The sequence below is a fragment of the Podarcis raffonei genome, chromosome 1 (assembly GCF_027172205.1).
Source record: "Podarcis raffonei isolate rPodRaf1 chromosome 1, rPodRaf1.pri, whole genome shotgun sequence".
In the NCBI taxonomy this organism is placed as follows: domain Eukaryota; kingdom Metazoa; phylum Chordata; class Lepidosauria; order Squamata; family Lacertidae; genus Podarcis; species Podarcis raffonei.
In genome coordinates this window covers 5,487,515-5,505,235 of record NC_070602.1, presented here as the reverse complement: position 1 = coordinate 5,505,235, position 17,721 = coordinate 5,487,515, and the positions used below count along the sequence as shown (strand labels likewise).

At 43.7% G+C, this 17,721-nt stretch overlaps 1 protein-coding gene across 6 annotated transcripts; it reads right to left on the bottom strand.

Annotated features, from left to right (window-relative positions):
- Window positions 1-511: 511 nt before the first annotated feature.
- Window positions 512-17,002, bottom strand: CDKN3 (cyclin dependent kinase inhibitor 3). 6 transcript variants are annotated; one of them, XM_053389126.1, is made up of 8 exons: window positions 16,882-17,002; window positions 13,651-13,698; window positions 6,460-6,512; window positions 6,170-6,214; window positions 5,233-5,455; window positions 3,538-3,569; window positions 2,181-2,284; window positions 512-932 (listed from the first exon to the last, which is right to left on the bottom strand). In XM_053389126.1, the coding sequence occupies exons 2-8, from the start codon at window positions 13,674-13,676 to the stop codon at window positions 846-848; spliced, it is 570 nt and encodes a 189-aa protein (XP_053245101.1). In that variant the 5' UTR covers window positions 13,677-13,698; window positions 16,882-17,002; the 3' UTR covers window positions 512-845. The 6 variants fall into 6 exon arrangements, with proteins under 6 accessions (XP_053245101.1, XP_053244847.1, XP_053244666.1 ...); XM_053388872.1 differs by having other exon boundaries at window positions 13,631-13,698; window positions 16,882-16,967; XM_053388691.1 differs by lacking the exon at window positions 16,882-17,002 and adding an exon at window positions 13,802-13,970 and having other exon boundaries at window positions 13,631-13,698.
- Window positions 17,003-17,721: the final 719 nt, after the last annotated feature.

Sequence of the window (17,721 nt, the reverse complement as noted above, 5' to 3'; positions counted from 1 at the left end):
CTTGATGATTTCAGACAGGGAAATTCAAATGGAACAGGAGGTACTTCTGGTTTGACAGGTACCAGCTGGTTTTTAAAAAGCCTCCATAGTAGTAAATTGTTTCAGGATAGGAGATCACTGGGGGGCAAGTCAGATTAGGCAATCATGCAAGCTTGGAGCACAATCACTTTAATACACACTGTTTCCTAGCAGTTACGGGAACAGCCCATAGGTTTCTAGAGAAGTGAACAGGAAAGCAAGGTGCAAGCTTGCAGGGGCAGTATTTTGTGCAATATTTGTTCAAACCTCATTTGGAAAGGCAGCCCATGTTAAAGACATTATCCAGAATGCCAGCTGTTGCGGGTGTGTCCTAGGACATAGCAGGAAACCTTTCGACGCACCCTAAAGTTTAAAAATGCCAGATTCTGTTTTCTTCTGTAGGGCTTCCCACAAACCAGGGAGATGCAAGAACAGAGAACAAACATGTCCCACTAAGGCACAGAAAACAAGACGTGGGATGGAGAGTTAAAAATATGAACAGAAGGTTTGAAACTAATATTTATTGTGAATTCAACGACATATTGAGAATGTTACGTTTCAGGAATCCATTGACAAATGTACCCTTTAAAACGTGAATTTATGCTGTGAAAACATTACAGTATTGCTCTTGCTCACAGAGAACCCTCACAGCTTACATTTGTTGTATTTTGCATCAGGCAGCTTGCCAGGGAGATAGTGCCAGGATAACTTGACTAATTAAGTTCCAATGAGACGTTGGAGACAGGTGCATTTTCACCTGCATGCACCAAGCAAAGGCAATTGCAGCATGGTCATGTAAAGAAGCAGCTCAGTTCCACTGCTGCTGTTTATCGTGATACTGATCTTGCTGTTGCACCTTCTGTTGCTAGATGGACAGCCAGAGTCTCTTGGAAATCATGCAGGTAGTTGTATTGCTGCAAGGGAAAGCAGGGTGGATAAGCTGCAGCACCTGTTCTCTAATCGCAGATGCTAAAATGAGTAGAGGACAGTTGTGAAAGGTGGTTGTGGGAATAGATTTCTGAAAGCCCAAAGGAAGTACTCCGGACTCCCTACCAATCCACTTTTTAGCTGTCAAGCAGATCCCCTTCCTTTCTCAGGTTCTTCAAAGTATTGTCTGTTGGGAGTGCAGGTTCCTAGAGTCTGTTTCAATTTCTCCTCCCTCCCAGCTAAACTTGCTTAGAGAGACCAGGCCCAGGATCCTCCAAATCTGCTCACATGTCCTTGATTTTTTGCAGTCCATTAAATGGCAAGCTCCCTTAATAAGAGGCATAGCTGTCAAGGATCCCTTATTTGGCGGGACAGTCCCTTATCCCAGCACCATGTCCCGCTGCTGTCCCTTATTGATGATGTCCCTTAAATAAGCTACTGAAGGTAATGGGGCCCTTTCTATGTCCAGCTGTCCTTTGTGAACAACAAATTGTTGCTGTTTTTTTGTATTGTATATATGCTATATGGTAATTTATGGACCTAATAGGTATCTAAAGCCATTTGCATGCAACAAAATATGTATCTCATCAAAGTAATTGTTGATCCCTTATTTTGGCTGCTGATCCCTTATTTTCGAGGCTGCTGGTCCCTTATTTTCAAATCTGTAAGTTGACAGCTATATGATAAGAGGACAATGAAAGAAGCTGGTTAGGATTCACTAAACCACCATCCACAGAAGCCTGGTGCAAGGACTTCCACTTGTGCAACAGGGATTTCCTGCCCTCTCCTCATCTTGAAATTGGCTTCAAGGGGGTCCAGTGAACAACCCACAGAACAGCACATGGGGGAGGATAGGAAAGGGGGGGGTGTTGTTCCACCTGGGAAGCTGCAAGGCTTGCACAGATGGAATGACTGGAAGAGCACAGTGTTGAATTCCACCCAATAATAATAATAATGCTCTGTAAATATTCAGGGCTTAGCCACACTTTCGCTTTTCTCGTGTCTAGAAAGCCTGTTTTCTGTAAGGGCAATGCAGGATTCTGGTATGGCCTTGTGGTCAAGAGCAGAAATGGTGAATTATGGATACTGTCACCAGCAGCACTGATATCCTTCTTTAACTCTTAGAAAGCCAGGAAAGATTTTCAGTGCCAAACGAAACACCGCCTTTAGTCAGCTGTTGCCCTTTAACTTGTCCTCCCACTACCAAGCCGGCCCATCATGGCCTTCCCTCATACCTTTATGGTTTGTATAGCTCCTGAACCTCTCAAGTCTCGCAGGCTGTCTATGGCCTGCTGTGGGCCTATTGTGTCAGATATCTGAAGCAGGAGACAAGCTGCTACTGTAAAAAAAGAAAAAGAAAAACCCCAAGAGGTTTTCTGCTTAAGGAAACCAGTTGTATTTAGTGAGGAGGCAGAACCTGCTTGAAAGCCTGAGTGAATAATAATAATAATAATAAGAGTAATAGTAACAGTGATGATGATGATGATGATGTTATAATTTGTACCCTGCCCATCTGCCAGGGTTGCCCCAGCCACTCTGGGCAGCATCCAAAATATAAAAACACAGTGAGACATCAAACATTTTAAACTTCCTTATACAGGGCTGCCTTCAGATGTCTTCTAATAGTCATGTAGTTGTTTATCTCCTTTTCATCTGATGGGAGGGCATTCCTCAGGACAGGCGTCCTCTGCCTGGTTCCACGGAACTTCACATTAATATGTTTTAAGATTGCAAATCCTATATGCATTTACCTGGGAGTAAGTCCAACTGAACTCAGGGGAGATTACTTCCGATTATATATGCCAGGGATTATGCTTCATGTGAAGGATGAGCAACATCTGGCTGTCCAGATGTGGCCAATTGTGAGGAATGAAGGGAGTTGTAGTCCCAACATCTGGAGAGCTGCCAGTTCTCCATTCCTGCTGTACATGCTCAGAGCACATTTTCTTGTGAAGCATTCATTACACTTGTTGAGGCTGAAGCTAAGAGAGTGACTTGCTTAAGGAACCCCAGGGAAGTCACAGCTGAGCTACAGGGCAGCACAGAAATATCATATTATGCCTTCTGCATTTCATGACCTTTGTCACCAATGGGTATATAACCTGCGAGTTGAGAATAACTGGTTATGAAAGCTTCTGCTATAATACATCTGTGAGTATTTCAGGTGCCACAACAATCTTTGAGCTTTAAAGCAAGGACTTCTAGCTCCAATCTCATACTGTTCACCATGACACAGGTCTTGCAAGGAAGTTCCACTTCCCTCTTTTTATTGCCCATCTTGGCTCTTCATGGGCACCTCAGTAATAAAAATAGAAGATTAACAGTTCTCGCAACTTGCAGGAAAAAAATTGCACTCTGCCAGTGATGCTCTTCTTCCAGAGTTGTTGTTTATACCTAGGGAGTAGAAGGCATGGAGAATTCCTCCAACTCAGCTGTGAAAGAGCCTTTTACATCTGCAAAGATGAGTCTGAGACTACTGGTGGAGAAAATTGTGTAACATACTAGAGGACATAGGTTCACGATCAGATGGATTTATGCAGGAAAATGCCAATATTAAACTAATTAATGCTTTTAGAAAAAGTATTTACTTACTGAGACAGGATCTTCCAAGCCCTCCATAACAGCTGAAAGGGGAAAAAAAAGGATTGGGCATTTCCCCCCCAAAAAACAGAACAAGTACAGTGGTACCTCGGGTTACATACGCTTCAGGATACATACGCTTCAGGTTACAGACTCCACTAAACCAGAAATAGTCCTTCAGGTTAAGAACTTTGCTTCAGGATGAGAACAGAAATTGTGCTCTGGCAGCATGGTGGCAGCAGGAGGCCCCATTAGCTAAAGTGGTGCTTCAGGTTAAGAAAAGTTTCAGGTTAAGAACGGACCTCCGGAATGAATTAAGTACTTAACCCGAGGTACCACTGTACATTGTGATAGTATCAAGAGTCACAACGTTCCAGAAAAAGGTTTCCAATCTGATATTGAGAGGCAATATCCTTAACACAGCCACCCCAAACCTGGTACAATTCAGATGTTTGGGCATTTGACTTTCATCCGTGTCAGGTTGGGGAAAGCTGCCCTGACATAGGCTTGTTCAGGGCTCCGGGTAGCTCTGTGTTTCTTGAGCTCCCCTTCAAAAACCCAGTCCTAGCCTACAATGACAGTGTATAAGGGCTCTCCAGTTTTCTTATAATGAACCCTTATTGTTGCATAGGACAGAAGCTTCTCTGTGGCACCATTTTTTTAAGCTAAGCGAATCTGGGTGCCACATGGGAGAGTGCTGGAAATCTTTTGAATGCTGCCTTTAAGCTTCTTACACTCTGCACTTCAATCGGGAGAAAGCTGCACTCGCAGAGCTCAGGCGATGCTGGATTTCGCCAAAGAAGACAAAGAAGAAGCAGCAGCTTCTTAGAGCAAAGGCAGGATAAAATATAATTACTAAGAGTCTAAAATCAAATCTTGGGAATGGCTCACATCTTCCTTCTCATCCTGACTTCACAAGCTCACTGATAATAATAATAATAATAATACCTTTATTGTCAATGTACAACCTGTGTACAATGAAATTAACTGAGCCTCCCTCCCCCCACTCAATCTCATTGCACTCTGTGTGCTTGTTGCACAACACACCAACCCCGAAAGTCAGTTGCACTATATTATTTTCCGTTCAGCAGCCTAACAGTCCACGGATAGAAACTTTAGCCTGTTGGTACGACTGATTATACTTCTATATCTCCTGCCTGAGGGTAGAAGATCAAAGAGGTGCTGGCCAGGGTGTGAATCATCCTTGAGAATTCTTCTTGCACTTTTCCCTAAAGCAGGGGTTAGCAAACTGTACCTCAGACCTTGTGGGGGGCCAGACTATATTTTTTTTTTTGGGGGGGGAATGAACGAATTCCTATACCCCACAACTAACCCAGAGATGTATTTTAAATGAAAGCACACATTCTACTCATATAAAAACACACTGATTCCTGGACTGTCTGTGGGCCGGATTTAGAAGGCGATTGGGCCGGATCCAGCCCCTGGGCCTTAGTTTGCCTACCTATGGCCTAAAGCATTCAGTTGTAGGATTTTCTTGATTTAGGAAGATTCTCTAGGATGCGGCACATCTGCATTTTATTTTGTCCCACCTACACAGGAATGGTGGCAACATTCAAGGGGGTGGCAGAAGCTGGGAGGCAAATTTCTGAACTGTGGTGTTAGCAGGAAACTAAGGTGGATGTATGCAGGTTGTGACCATCTTTACTTGTGGAGAGAGGACAAAAGACCTGGCACACTGGAACTCACTGTATTAAGGTTTTCCGGTCGCCTTCGAGGCAGCTCCTCAGTTCCTTTAGAATCAGGCAGCATTTGGCTATGTCTGGAGTGTCTCCATCAGATATAGGGTGATGGTGCACAGCAATCCCTTGGCTCTGATATGCCTCTAGGAGGTGTGGGACACGGTACTTTGAAAGCTCTCCTCTGGTACAGAGGACAAAGACATCCTGCACCCCATAGCTCTTCAGTTCATCTGCAAAGGAACGAAGCTGTTCGCCTTGTTAAAATGCTACATGAAACCACAAAAGCCTTGCGAATCCTAACTCAGAAAGCAATTCAAATTGTCTTTACAACAAGGAATTTGTGTGTTCCATGACCTGATTATTAGGCAAACCACGGTTGCTTGCCTAATAAAGCTCACCTAATTTTAGCAACTGAAATTGCAGCACTGCCCTGAAATTTGATACTCTGGCAGGGTGGAATTAGTGCTCGGCTCAGGATACAAGGAAAATAAATGTTCCAAGGAGAGCAACATTTAATAATTTATTGATTAACTAATTTTTTTTAAAAAGGATTAATAAAAAGGTGTCCCCCAATTAGACACTAAATTCTTAAAATGCTTAAATCATTTTTTTAATGGTAATTTTTAAAAATTAAAATGTAAAAACAATTCATTTAAAATAAAAATCTTAAAGCATTCTTAAAGCAATAACGTTATACAAACTGCAGGTGGCAAATGCCTTCTTAAGAGCTATTCTCTCAAGTGAGAGGGAAGAGGAAATGTCTCTTCTGGAACCCTTTATCAGGAAAGATGTTACACAAAGAAGGGAATAAGGAAAAATAAGAACACCAAAAATGCTTATCCCAGAATCCTATGCCAGTTGCAAGGCATAAGAAATGTGAAACTTGGAGCAATCAGGCATTGAAGGAAGGCTGAAAGATCCCCAGGGCACTGATATATAATTACCTATATCTTTCTGAAGGCTTCTTCTAATACTTTTGAATCGGCAACCTAAAATGATGCAGTGTGGATGCATGAAAGAACATATCAAGTACTGCTAGAAATATAACAAGTATTTGTTAAATACAAGACATCTATGTCTATTTACCACCAACAGACCACCTTATTCAGTTATGTTTCATTTTACCTCACATGTAGTGACATAGGCAGATTAATGTGGGGTGGGGTAAGTTAAGATTCCCCCCCCTATCAAATGAATGAGCTTTTAAATAAGTTTTTTAGCTGTTATTGCATACCTGGTAGTGAGCAAATTCCAAGAAATTGGGAATAGGTTGGTGATAGGGCTAACCTACAGAAAGAAAGAAAGTTAAAAACCTTTACAATGGCATTTAAATTTGCAATCAGCAAGCTCTCTTTACAACTACAGGTCTGCTACATCGTCAGCAGGAGAAGAGTTTAAAATCTAGCTCACAAGTTCCCTAGATGTCCTTTTCATTGCACATGCATAGTTTGTGCTCATGATGCTATCGGGGTGGTTACATGTGACCCCATTTTCAACACTGTCTGAGCCTGCAACAGTAGTGGGGACGGTCACACTGCTTCATTTCCAGCCTGCTGAAAACCTGTAACGTTTTATATCCCAGAAGTTTTAGCTGATCTTTGTCGCGGTATTGTTGTGCAATAATGTGGAAGGATTGGGGAAGCCAGGCTGACAAGAGGAGGAATGACTGCAGGGAGTAATGCTGTGAGAAAAAACGCCATGGTGCATCTGCAGCAGTGCAATCGGATGCCTTTCTCTGCCCCAGCTGCAACAAAACATGTCTCTCCCGCATCAGTCTCTACAGCCACAGCAAGTGCTGTAACTCTCCAACCATTTGACTTCACCCTCAAAGGCGCACTCCTCCATTGTCTCCCGAGAAAGATGAATGCCAGCAACAAACTGAGGAAGCACCACAGAACAAACTAATAACACACACACCCCATGCTTTATTATTGTGCAAAGTACATGTTGCAGAACACACCCACAATATAAAAAGACTAGTCTGGAAAGGCCCTCAGAGATTCTTCAGATGAAAGGATTTATGATCCTGACCTGTGGAGGGACATTCAAGTTGCAAAACATAGGGGTATATAAGAAGATATGTTTAACACAATCTGGAAATTACAAGGTTGTGGCTGATCAGTTAGTGTGAAATAATTTTGGAAGTGGGAGAACCTTGTGCAGCCACCCAGGTGAACTGTGGGTAACCTCTGGGGTACTGCCTATGCTACTGAATAGCTTAAAAGAAGGGAAGCTCCTCTTAAGATCCAAGGGCATAAGCGATTTCCAGTAAACCAATTGATGACGTACTACTTCAGTTTTCTTGATTTTCTTTTCTGTTATAAATAATCTCTGCAGCCCAAAGGAGAAATGTTTGCATGGTTATAAACACAGGGTACCTGCATTCAATGCAAAATGGTAAAGCTGCTACGACATGGGTCGGCAAACTAAGGCCCGCGGGCCGGATCAGGCCCAATTGCCTTCCATATCCAGCCCGCGGACGGTCCGGGAATTGCCACGTGGATCGCCAGCACATGGCTCACCAGTTCGCGCATTCTTTCTCCCTCCCTCTCTGTCACACGTCGGCGCTTTTCTCCTCAGGGACGGAGCAATCTTGTCCCATGCCAGGTGCCGTCGACGGTGGGAGTTGGCTCGCCTGCCTCAGCAGGGCGGCGCTGTGAAGGGGGCGTGTGACACCGGCTGCATTTTCCTTCTGCTCCTCCTCCCTCTCCCTCAGTCTGCCCTTCCTTCTTTCCTTCTCCGCGCCCCTTCTCCTCGCCGCTTCCTCGCGTGCTTTCTGGCCCCCCTGCTGAAAAAGTTTGCTGACGCCTGTGCTATGACTTAGCAACTTGTTTGGCAGAATGTGCTGAAAGCTGCCCATATTATACCCATCACAAGGTAGGTTATCCCTGCCCCTTGACAAGGAAGGTTCAGAGTGTAGGGGTTTCATCTAGATTCAGCGCTATCAGAAAAGCAGAAGTGACCTCTGTAGCACAGAATGCCTTTTATCAGCTATGACCAGTTCAACACCTGTGGCTACTTTTGGACAAAAATAGTCAAGTTGCAGTCCATCTACGCTCATACAATGTTCTGATTGTATTACTGCAATGTGTTATTGTGGAACTGCCATTGAAGACAGCTCAGAAGTTTCAAATAGTACAAACTTGGTTGTTGTTGGCATCTGTCTGTCTCAAGAGACAATGGTGTGTGGCTCGGGGTGAATTAATTAGCAGCACTGAAGCGTCCTCTCAGAGGTGCAGGCCTGGGCAATGTGTATAATAATAATAATTTAATATAATAATAATAATTTATTATTTATACCCCGCCCATCTGGCTGAGTTTCCTCAGCTACTCTGGGTGGCTCCCAATCGAGTGTTAAAAAGAATACAGTGGTGCCCCGCAAGACGAATGCCTCGCAAGACAGAAAACCCGCTAAACAAAAGGGTTTTCCGTTTTGGAGGTGCTTCGCAAGACGAATTTCCGTATGGGCTTGCTTACTCTTGCGAGTCTTGCCATTTCCCCCCCGCTTCCCTGTTGGCTGTTTGCAGTATGGTAACGCTGCAGAGAGCTTGCTGGGGAGACCATGCATTAAAAAGAAAGGACTCAAAAATAACTTAAACAAGGTTTTAATAAGAAAAACAAAAACTCCTTTTACACTAAATACATTAACAACCAAACCAGACCCAACCACCAACCCATCCCCCAGGGTAATGGGAGAGCTAGGTGCTGCTCCTTATATACTACACCCAAATGCTGACACACCTTAATCAAATACAACTCAGCAGCACCTGCTACATTTCACAGCTGTAAAGCTGTGTCTCGTTATCTTACTCTGGCCCTTGCTCTGGCCCCTTAAAGACATACACATCGGGTGGAACAATGATGAACCTTTACATTTAAAGAAACCATTCAACATTTCCCCTGCGGTTCATCATTGTGGAACAAAAACATAAAGCATACTTTGTACATGTCTTTCAAAACAGAATGTCCATGTTGTGATGCATCTTTTAACAAAAGCTTAACTGTTTCATATTTTACGCTTGGTGAATAACACAAATCATAATCTTCACCTGGAATTTGTTGAAAACCCCTAGCAACTAGTCTTGCTTTGTACCTTACAACTTCATTTTTGTCATTCATTTTAACTCTATAAACCCATTTTGAATCAATAAGTCTCATATCTGGGGTTTGTGGTACAAGAGACCAAGTGTTGTGCTCTTTTAAAGAAGCTATCTCAGAGTTCATAGCTTTATACCAATTTGCAGCTTGTTGCTTAGGTAATTTCTGAACATCATTGTAGCTTTCTGGCTCAAAAACTGCCTTATTGGCATACACAGTATTAAAATGTTCATCTGCAAAACGTTGTGGCTTCTGTCTCTTTCTATCTGAACGTCTCAGTCCGGAAGGAGAGTCAGACTCCTCAGACTTAATGGGACTAAGTGAACCACTAGTTTCAGGTTGTAAATCATTGTCAGATTGAAGAGATGCCTGTAGGCTAAGCTCACGATCAGAAAACTCGAGAGAATCTAACCTCCCCTCGGGTGCCTTTGACTTTAAATCATCAAACAAATCAGATTCAACAGACTTTTTGTCTTTTTCCATTAATTCAGAAGCACCATTTCCTGCTGCTGCTGCTGCTTCTTCCTCTTCTTCCTCAGTATTATCTATACCATCAGTATCTTGGAAGACAGCAACTCCATTCCAATTTACAGTTTGTATCATGCTTCTGGTAATATGAAATTTGCCAGTTGCTGGTATGTAAATTCTGTACGCCCCCTGCTGGTAGCCCATTAATTTTCCCTGGACACTACGTTCACCCAATTTCTGTTTAGTGGGATAATGCATAATTACATCTGAACCCCAAATGCGTAGGTATTTCAGATTAGGGCGTTTTTTAAACAGCTTCTCATAGGGGGTGACATCTAAACCAGAATGATAACTGCGATTTCTAACATAACAAAACGCATTAAGCGCTTCAGCCCAAAAGTCTTTGGGCAGATTAGCATCGTGCAGATACGTTTTAACCCCTGCCTGTAGGTCATGCTGCACAACTTCAACAAGCCCATTTTGCCAGGGACTTCGGGGGCAAGATAACTCATGAGTAGTCCCCTGCGCTTCCAGGAATTTCTCAAAATCCTCAGAAACAAATTCCCCGCCCCGGTCAGAAAACAGGTTCTTAATAGGTTTGTTAAAGTGCGTTTTTACCCAGTTGCAAAAAACTTTGTACTTCTCAAACGCTTGGGACTTCTCAGCTATTGCATAAGTCCAACAATATCTACTATACTGGTCTATCAGAGTAAGCCAGTACTTAGAACCTCCTAATGATGGTGGGAGTGGCCCAACTAAATCACAGTGTACACGCTCAAATGGCTCAGTTACTTTCCTATCTGAGCATCTACCCTTGCATGCAACCTTAATCTTATTCTTGCAACAGGATAGACATTGCATAAATAATTTACATGGTTTTAAGTTGAGGCCATTAACAATATTCTTTGTCTTAATTACATCAGCAAAATTCAGGTGTCCTAGAATTCTGTGCGCCTCATGGACACACCCGGAATGTGGCCTTACATTCCTCAACCCCTGGCTTGACTGTGCTGCTCTGCAATTTATAGGCGATTGGGAGTAGGTACGAAAATACAGTCTATATAAACCATCAGATTCCTGGGCATATAATAGACGTTTGTTCCCATCAAAAAACTCACACATTGACTTTAAGAAACGCACAGTTATGCCTTGACGAGCAAAGCACCTTACTGACAATAAATTGTCCACTGACGGGCAGTAAATGCAGTTCGCTATTGTAATGTTTAAAGAGTCAAGTTTAACAGTACCCCTGCCAAGCGACTGCAAGACTTGTGAATTGGCTAAATGTACATTACCAATTTCCTCTTCGAAAGAAATAAACAAGCTTCGATCGTTGCAAATATGCTGAGATGCTCCTGAGTCCACAACAAAAGACTTCCACTTGGCACGTTTAAGTCTTTTACGATCTGTTGTCCTAGCATGGAAAACTCGTGGCTCGTTTCTGTCTCTACTATACGATGTCGGCTGCTGGGCTGACGACCGTGACTGACGAACAGAAACAGGCTTGGGAGTACTTTGCTTTCTTTTGGATCTGCAGTCCTTTGCAAAATGTCCTTGTTTATTGCAGAACCAACAATGCTTTGCAGCTTTAAATGCAGTTGTATCACCACAGGTTTGCATATGGCGTTCCTCATTACTTCTGGAAATAAGAGTGCTTATGGCACAAGCCTCCCTTCTGTCCAACTCGCCCATTAATCTTGCCGTTACCCCTTCCACAGTTAATTGTGCTGGTGGAACAGCAGATATCTGGCTAGCTATACCATCAAAGTCCTCATTAAGGGAACATAGAATGATAAAAACATACTGAATATCAGGTATCTCCATGTCCCTTCGAATTAATTCGCCGCGTATTGCCTCCAGACGTCTCAAGTGTGCTGCCAAATCACCACCAGGCTGCAACTTCGTCTGGTACAACTGCTTGAAAAACGTCAATGCAGATGCTGACTCTTTTCTAACATGCACTGCTGCAAGACTGTCCCACATTTCTTTGGCAGTTTTCTTATTTCTTATATAGACTACTTGCTGGTCACTGACTGCCAAATTAATTATCGCCCTGGCTTTTGCATCTCCTTTCGACCAAGCATTAGTCACAGGGTCAGGAGGGTCATCAGTTACATAGGTCCATACTTCTCTAGAGGTCAAAAGCGCCTCCACCCGAAAAGACCATAAACTATAGTTCTCATCTGTTAGCTGTGGGAAGACCAGAGCCTTCTCAGCTTCAGGAACCCGGTCAACCATTCTGGAACTCTTCCAGACCCACAGAACTACGCTAACAGGAGAAGGAGTTTTCAAACCTTTCTCAGAGTCCAAAAATATGCAGTCATCCACTCAGCAGCTGGGCCCATAACCAAAGATGTTGGCTGTTTGCAGTATGGTAACGCTGCAGAGAGCTTGCTGGGGAGACCATGCATTAAAAAGAAAGGACTCAAAAATAACTTAAACAAGGTTTTAATAAGAAAAACAAAAACTCCTTTTACACTAAATACATTAACAACCAAACCAGACCCAACCACCAACCCATCCCCCAGGGTAATGGGAGAGCTAGGTGCTGCTCCTTATATACTACACCCAAATGCTGACACACCTTAATCAAATACAACTCAGCAGCACCCGCTACATTTCACAGCTGTAAAGCTGGGTCTCGTTATCTTACTCTGGCCCTTGCTCTGGCCCCTTAAAGACATACACATCGGGTGGAACAATGATGAACCTTTACATTTAAAGAAACCATTCAACATTCCCCCCTTTTTCTAAGCCGCTAAGCCGCTAATAGCCTTTTAGCAGCTCAGCCGCTAAGCCTTTAATAGCCGCTAAGCCGCTAATAGCGCTAATCCGCTTAGCCGCTAATGGGGTTGCTTCGCAAGACGAAAAAACCACTAGACGAAGAGAATCGCGGAACGGATTCTTTTCGTCTTGCGAGGCACCACTGTACAGCATTAAATATTAAAAACTTCCCTAAACAGGGCTGCCTTCAGATGTCTTTTAAAGATAAGATAGCTGCTTATTTCCTTCTCATCTGAAGGGAGGGCGTTCCACAGGGTGGGCGCCACTACCGAGAAGGCCCTCTGCCTGGTTCCCTGTAACCTCACTTCTCGCAATGAGGGAACCGCCAGAAGACCCTCGGCGCTGGATCTCAGTGTCCAGGCTGAACGATGGGGGTGGAGACGCTCCTTCAGGTATGTATGGAGGTCCTGAGCTGCCCAGACGACAAGTCACACACCCAGACTCACTGATGTGGTTCAAAGGAAAACAGAGCAAAATGTTTAGCACCAGCTTGGCTGCAGGTGTTGTTGAAAGGAGGCGTACAAGGTTTCCTGGGGACTCCATTCTGGGTTTGTGTAGGGTTTACTCCTTAGCCTTTTCTTCTCCCAAAGATATCCCATAAGGCAGCAGAGGTTTAGGATGAGTGTTTTCCTTATCTTATATGGGCTACTTTCACAGATTAATGAACCCCACCTGCCCCTCACTTCCCTCTGCAGCATTTGCAGAAGCCCACTCCTGGTCTCGTCCGCTCAATCTGCCAGAGCCTGTCTTTGCATGCAGGGGAAGTCCCTAACTCACTGTGGGTTTGAGACCCATTGGCTACCATCACCTAGTTTAGCTGGCCAGTCGAAGCTGTTCCTGGTGTGTGGCCGCTGCCAGTTTCCAGGAGCCACAGGCGAGAGCTGTGTGCAGGGGACCAAAGGTGGACAGACTGCCCCAGAATGAACACAACTGCCCCTTCCCTAACACCCCATATGAAGAAAATTAAGCAAGCTATGAAACGTGGCTAGTGGCCAGAATGCTAAGCTGCTCCAAAGGAATTCAGGAAGGGATCCCCTGAGGAAATTTGGACCTACCAGGATACTTGAAAAGGTACCTGTTCTTCCTCCGAGGATTCTTCATCCGATGAGTCAAACTCGTTTGCCTGCATTGCAAGATTTTACAACATCAGCCCACTTACTGCACACACGACACCTCGGGGTACAAATCAACTTCTCCTTCCCGCACGTCTAATAAATTGTCGATACCTGTATAGCTGCTTCATGACTATTGTTCATTTTGGCTGGCCAGGAAATGTGTCATGAAAGGCTACAGATAACTGGCTGCCATCCGCTAAAATTAGGATTGTGACCTGTCCAGCTGTTGGTGTTTCTAAATGCCTTGACCAGAATTGTGGTGGTGTTGTTTTTTTGACATATCTACATATCTACCTTTATTGTGACATTTAGATTGTGACATGCCCTCCAGCATTTAAGCTGAAAATAAGGACCCAGTGTCATCACAGGGTGATGGATGAGGCAGGTCCAGGCCCCCTGAGCAGCAGGGAGAAATGAGTAGAGTCGTTTCAGGGAGCAGAAGATCTTCAGGCGTCAGAGGTTGATGGAGCAAAGATTTAGGGTGGCCATGGGGTCTACTGTAAAGAGGACTGTCCTATATATTGGTTTTAATGTATCTATGTGGGGTTTATTGCCTGCTTGGTTGTAAGTCACTTTGGGTTGCTCTGGGCTAAAGCAATTAAGAAATTTAATAAATAATAATAATAATTATGGGCTGGATGAATCCCTAGCTGGAATTAAGATTGCCGGAAGAAATATCAACAACCTCAGATATGCAGATGACACAACCTTGATGGCAGAAAGTGAGGAGGAATTAAAGAACCTTTTAATGAGGGTGAAAGAGGAGAGCGCAAAATATGGTCTGAAGCTCAACATCAAAAAAATGAAGATCATGGCCACTGGTCCCATCACCTCCTGGCAAATAGAAGGGGAAGAAATGGAGGCAGTGAGAGATTTTACTTTCTTGGGCTCCATGATCACCGCAGATGGTGACAGCAGCCACGAAATTAAAAGACGCCTGCTTCTTGGGAGAAAAGCAATGATGAACCTAGACAGCATCTTAAAAAGCAGAGACATCACCTTGCCAACAAAAGTCCGTATAGTAAAAGCTATGGTTTTCCCAGTAGTGATGTATAGAAGTGAGGGCTGGACCATAAAGAAGGCTGATCGCCAAAGAATGGATGCTTTTGGATTATGGTGCTGGAGGAGACTCTTGAGAGTCCCATGGACTGCAAGAAGATCAAACGTATCCATTCTTAAGGAGATCAGCCCTGAGTGCTCACTGGAAGAACAGATCCTGAAGCTGAGACTCCAATACTTTGGCCACCTTGTGAGAAGAGAAGACTCCCTGGAAAAGACCCTGATGTTGGGAAAGATGGAGGGCACAAGGAGAAGGGGACAACAGAGGACAAGATGTTTGGATAGTGTTCTCGAAGCTACCAGCATGAGTCTGACCAAACTGCGGGAGGAAGTGGAAGACAGAAGTGCCTGGCGTGCTCTGGTCCAGGGGGTCACGAAGAGTCAGACACGACTAAACAACTAAACAACAACAAAAAATGTTTGTTATATGAGGCTGGATATATCCCAGCCCTTCGTGGCGCCAAAGTATTGGAGCCTCAGCTTCAGGATCTGTCCTTCCAGTGAGCACTCAGGGCTGATTTCCTTCAGAATGGATAGGTTTGATCTTCTTGCAGTCCATGGGACTCTCAAGAGTCTCCTCCAGCACCATAACTCAAAAGCATCAGTTCTTCAGTGATCAGCCTTCTTGATGGTCCAGCTCTCCATACATCACTACTGGGAAAACCATAGCTTGAACTATATGGACCTTTGTTGGCAATGTCTCTGCTTTTTAAGATGCTGTCTAGGTTTGTCATGGCTTTTCTGCCAAAAAGCAGGCGTCTTTTAATTTCGTGACTGCTGTCACCATCTGCAGTGATCATGGAGCTGAAGAAAGTAAAATCTCTCACTGCCTCCATTTCTTCCCCTTCTATTTGCCAGGAGGTGATGGGACCAGTGGCCCTGATCTTCGTTTTTTGGATGTTGAGCTTCACGCTTAAGGCTAATTAATGGATGATGGGATTAAGACCATGGAATAAGCTATCCTGCCAACCTTCGCTAGATCACTTCCCCTCACCTTGAAAGTAATAAAGCTCTTGGGTCTCCCACTTTCCACCTTTGTATGCTTTATTATTATTATTATTATTATTATTATTATTATTATTACGGATTGAGTATTTCCCCTGATTATTCCTCCTGCACGAGCCATAAATCTGTGTAGAAGGCATGGAGTGGATTGTGCTAATGATATATAAAACTGAGCACCTGCATACTGTATCATGCATTTCTTATAACTACCCCAACCCTGACTTTAATATTAAACGCTTTGTTTTTTGTGGGTTTGCTCTTTTACATGTAAACCTCCCTGGAGAAATCTACACAAAAGCACAATAGAAAATGCTGCAATAATAACAATTAATAATACAGTAATAGCAGTTCCCGCAGAAATGGTTAAAGCAGAAATAAATCCCTTTACCAAAGGGTTTTTGTTTTGTTTTTTTGGCCACCATCCTCCTGGAGGTCATGCCTTGGGCACCCCTTTAGTTTCTGCTTTCCCAGAAGCGCCAATAATTTGTGGGTCTTGAGAGTTACAATCTTATAAATTGGGTAGGGTGCTTTTAATGCACCCCCAACTTGGTTTTTAGGTTCCTTACGTGGGTTTTTGTTTATCTGTTTACGTGCAAATCACTCTGGGTCGCCTTCGACAATATAAAGCAACCGACAAATGTAATAAATAAATTATATATATATATATATGTGTGTGTGTATTATATATATATATATATATATATATATATATATATATATATATAATTTATAATAATATTACACACACATTATTTATTTATTACATATAAATATAGGTCCCACAAGCCTGTGAGGGGCGCATTAACACTGAACAATTTTTGCCTTCTATCTCCTTTCCCTCCCTATCCCCCTTAATTTCCAATGTGCCGGGTAACGCTGAGGTAAATTCACTCTGCGCGTGCTCAGAGGCACCCTTAAAGCGGACGGAGTGGAAAAAAACGAGATTGGTACGGGGAGGCGGGGAGAGGCTGAGAAGAAAGGGATCCCATTCGCCCCGCGCTCAGTCCGTCACAGGAGAACGAGGTGGGGGCAAAGCCCCTTTTTCCCGCCCAAAATACAGAAAACGGCGCAGGATTGGCAGTTCCCCTCCCGCTCTCCTGCGTTGCTAGGATACAGCCTCCCCTCACCTCAGCTGCGCGGACTCGCGCCATCCTCTCTGCGGAAAAAACAAACAAACCGCCGCCGGCCGCCAACGGTTTCGAAAGAGAGAGTTCGCGCCGCAGCCGAGAACGCGGATTGGCCCTTTTTTCTACCGCCCCTTTGCCGGCGGCCTATCAGCCGGCGGGGAATAAACAAAGCTCCCGCCTTGCTAAGGCTTCTTGGAAGGACGCTTCTTATTGGACAGTGGCCTTGAAGACCCCGCCCCCGCATGCTCTTGACTCAAAGCGGTTTACAAGTATAAAACAACCAAAAACGAAAAGATAACAGCACATAATTAAAATCCACAATGAATTTCGGTTTTTCACATTAAGTATCAGTGAATTTTTTTTGTTTAAAAGGTAGTCACAGCATCACATTAAAATGCCATCAAAATTAAAAAGATACATTTCATTATTATTTCATATTTGTCTATGATCTCTCAATTCAGTTGCTGAATCAGTTGCTGTTGTGAAATGCACATGATTTTAAGAGACAGTTTCAGGTCCCTTGCTAGCACAGAGGATCTAAAATATGAATAAGTCATTTTGTTAATTCCACGTTTTTATGAATAAGGGATTTATTCCTTGGAGTGCCCCCCTCCTTTCGTCAATGGACAACACAGCCCTATATGTGCCTACTCAGAAGTAAGTCTCGCTGAGTTCAGCAGAGCTTACTCCCTTGTAAGTGGGTACAGGCTGTGAGGGGGGAAAAGGGAGTTATAGTAAAACACGACTGCAGCAGTAGAGGGCACCCTTGCTTTATAAATGCAAAACGCTCTTTTAAAAATCTGCTTTGTAAAAATATGTTTGTTAGCATCACATTATGCA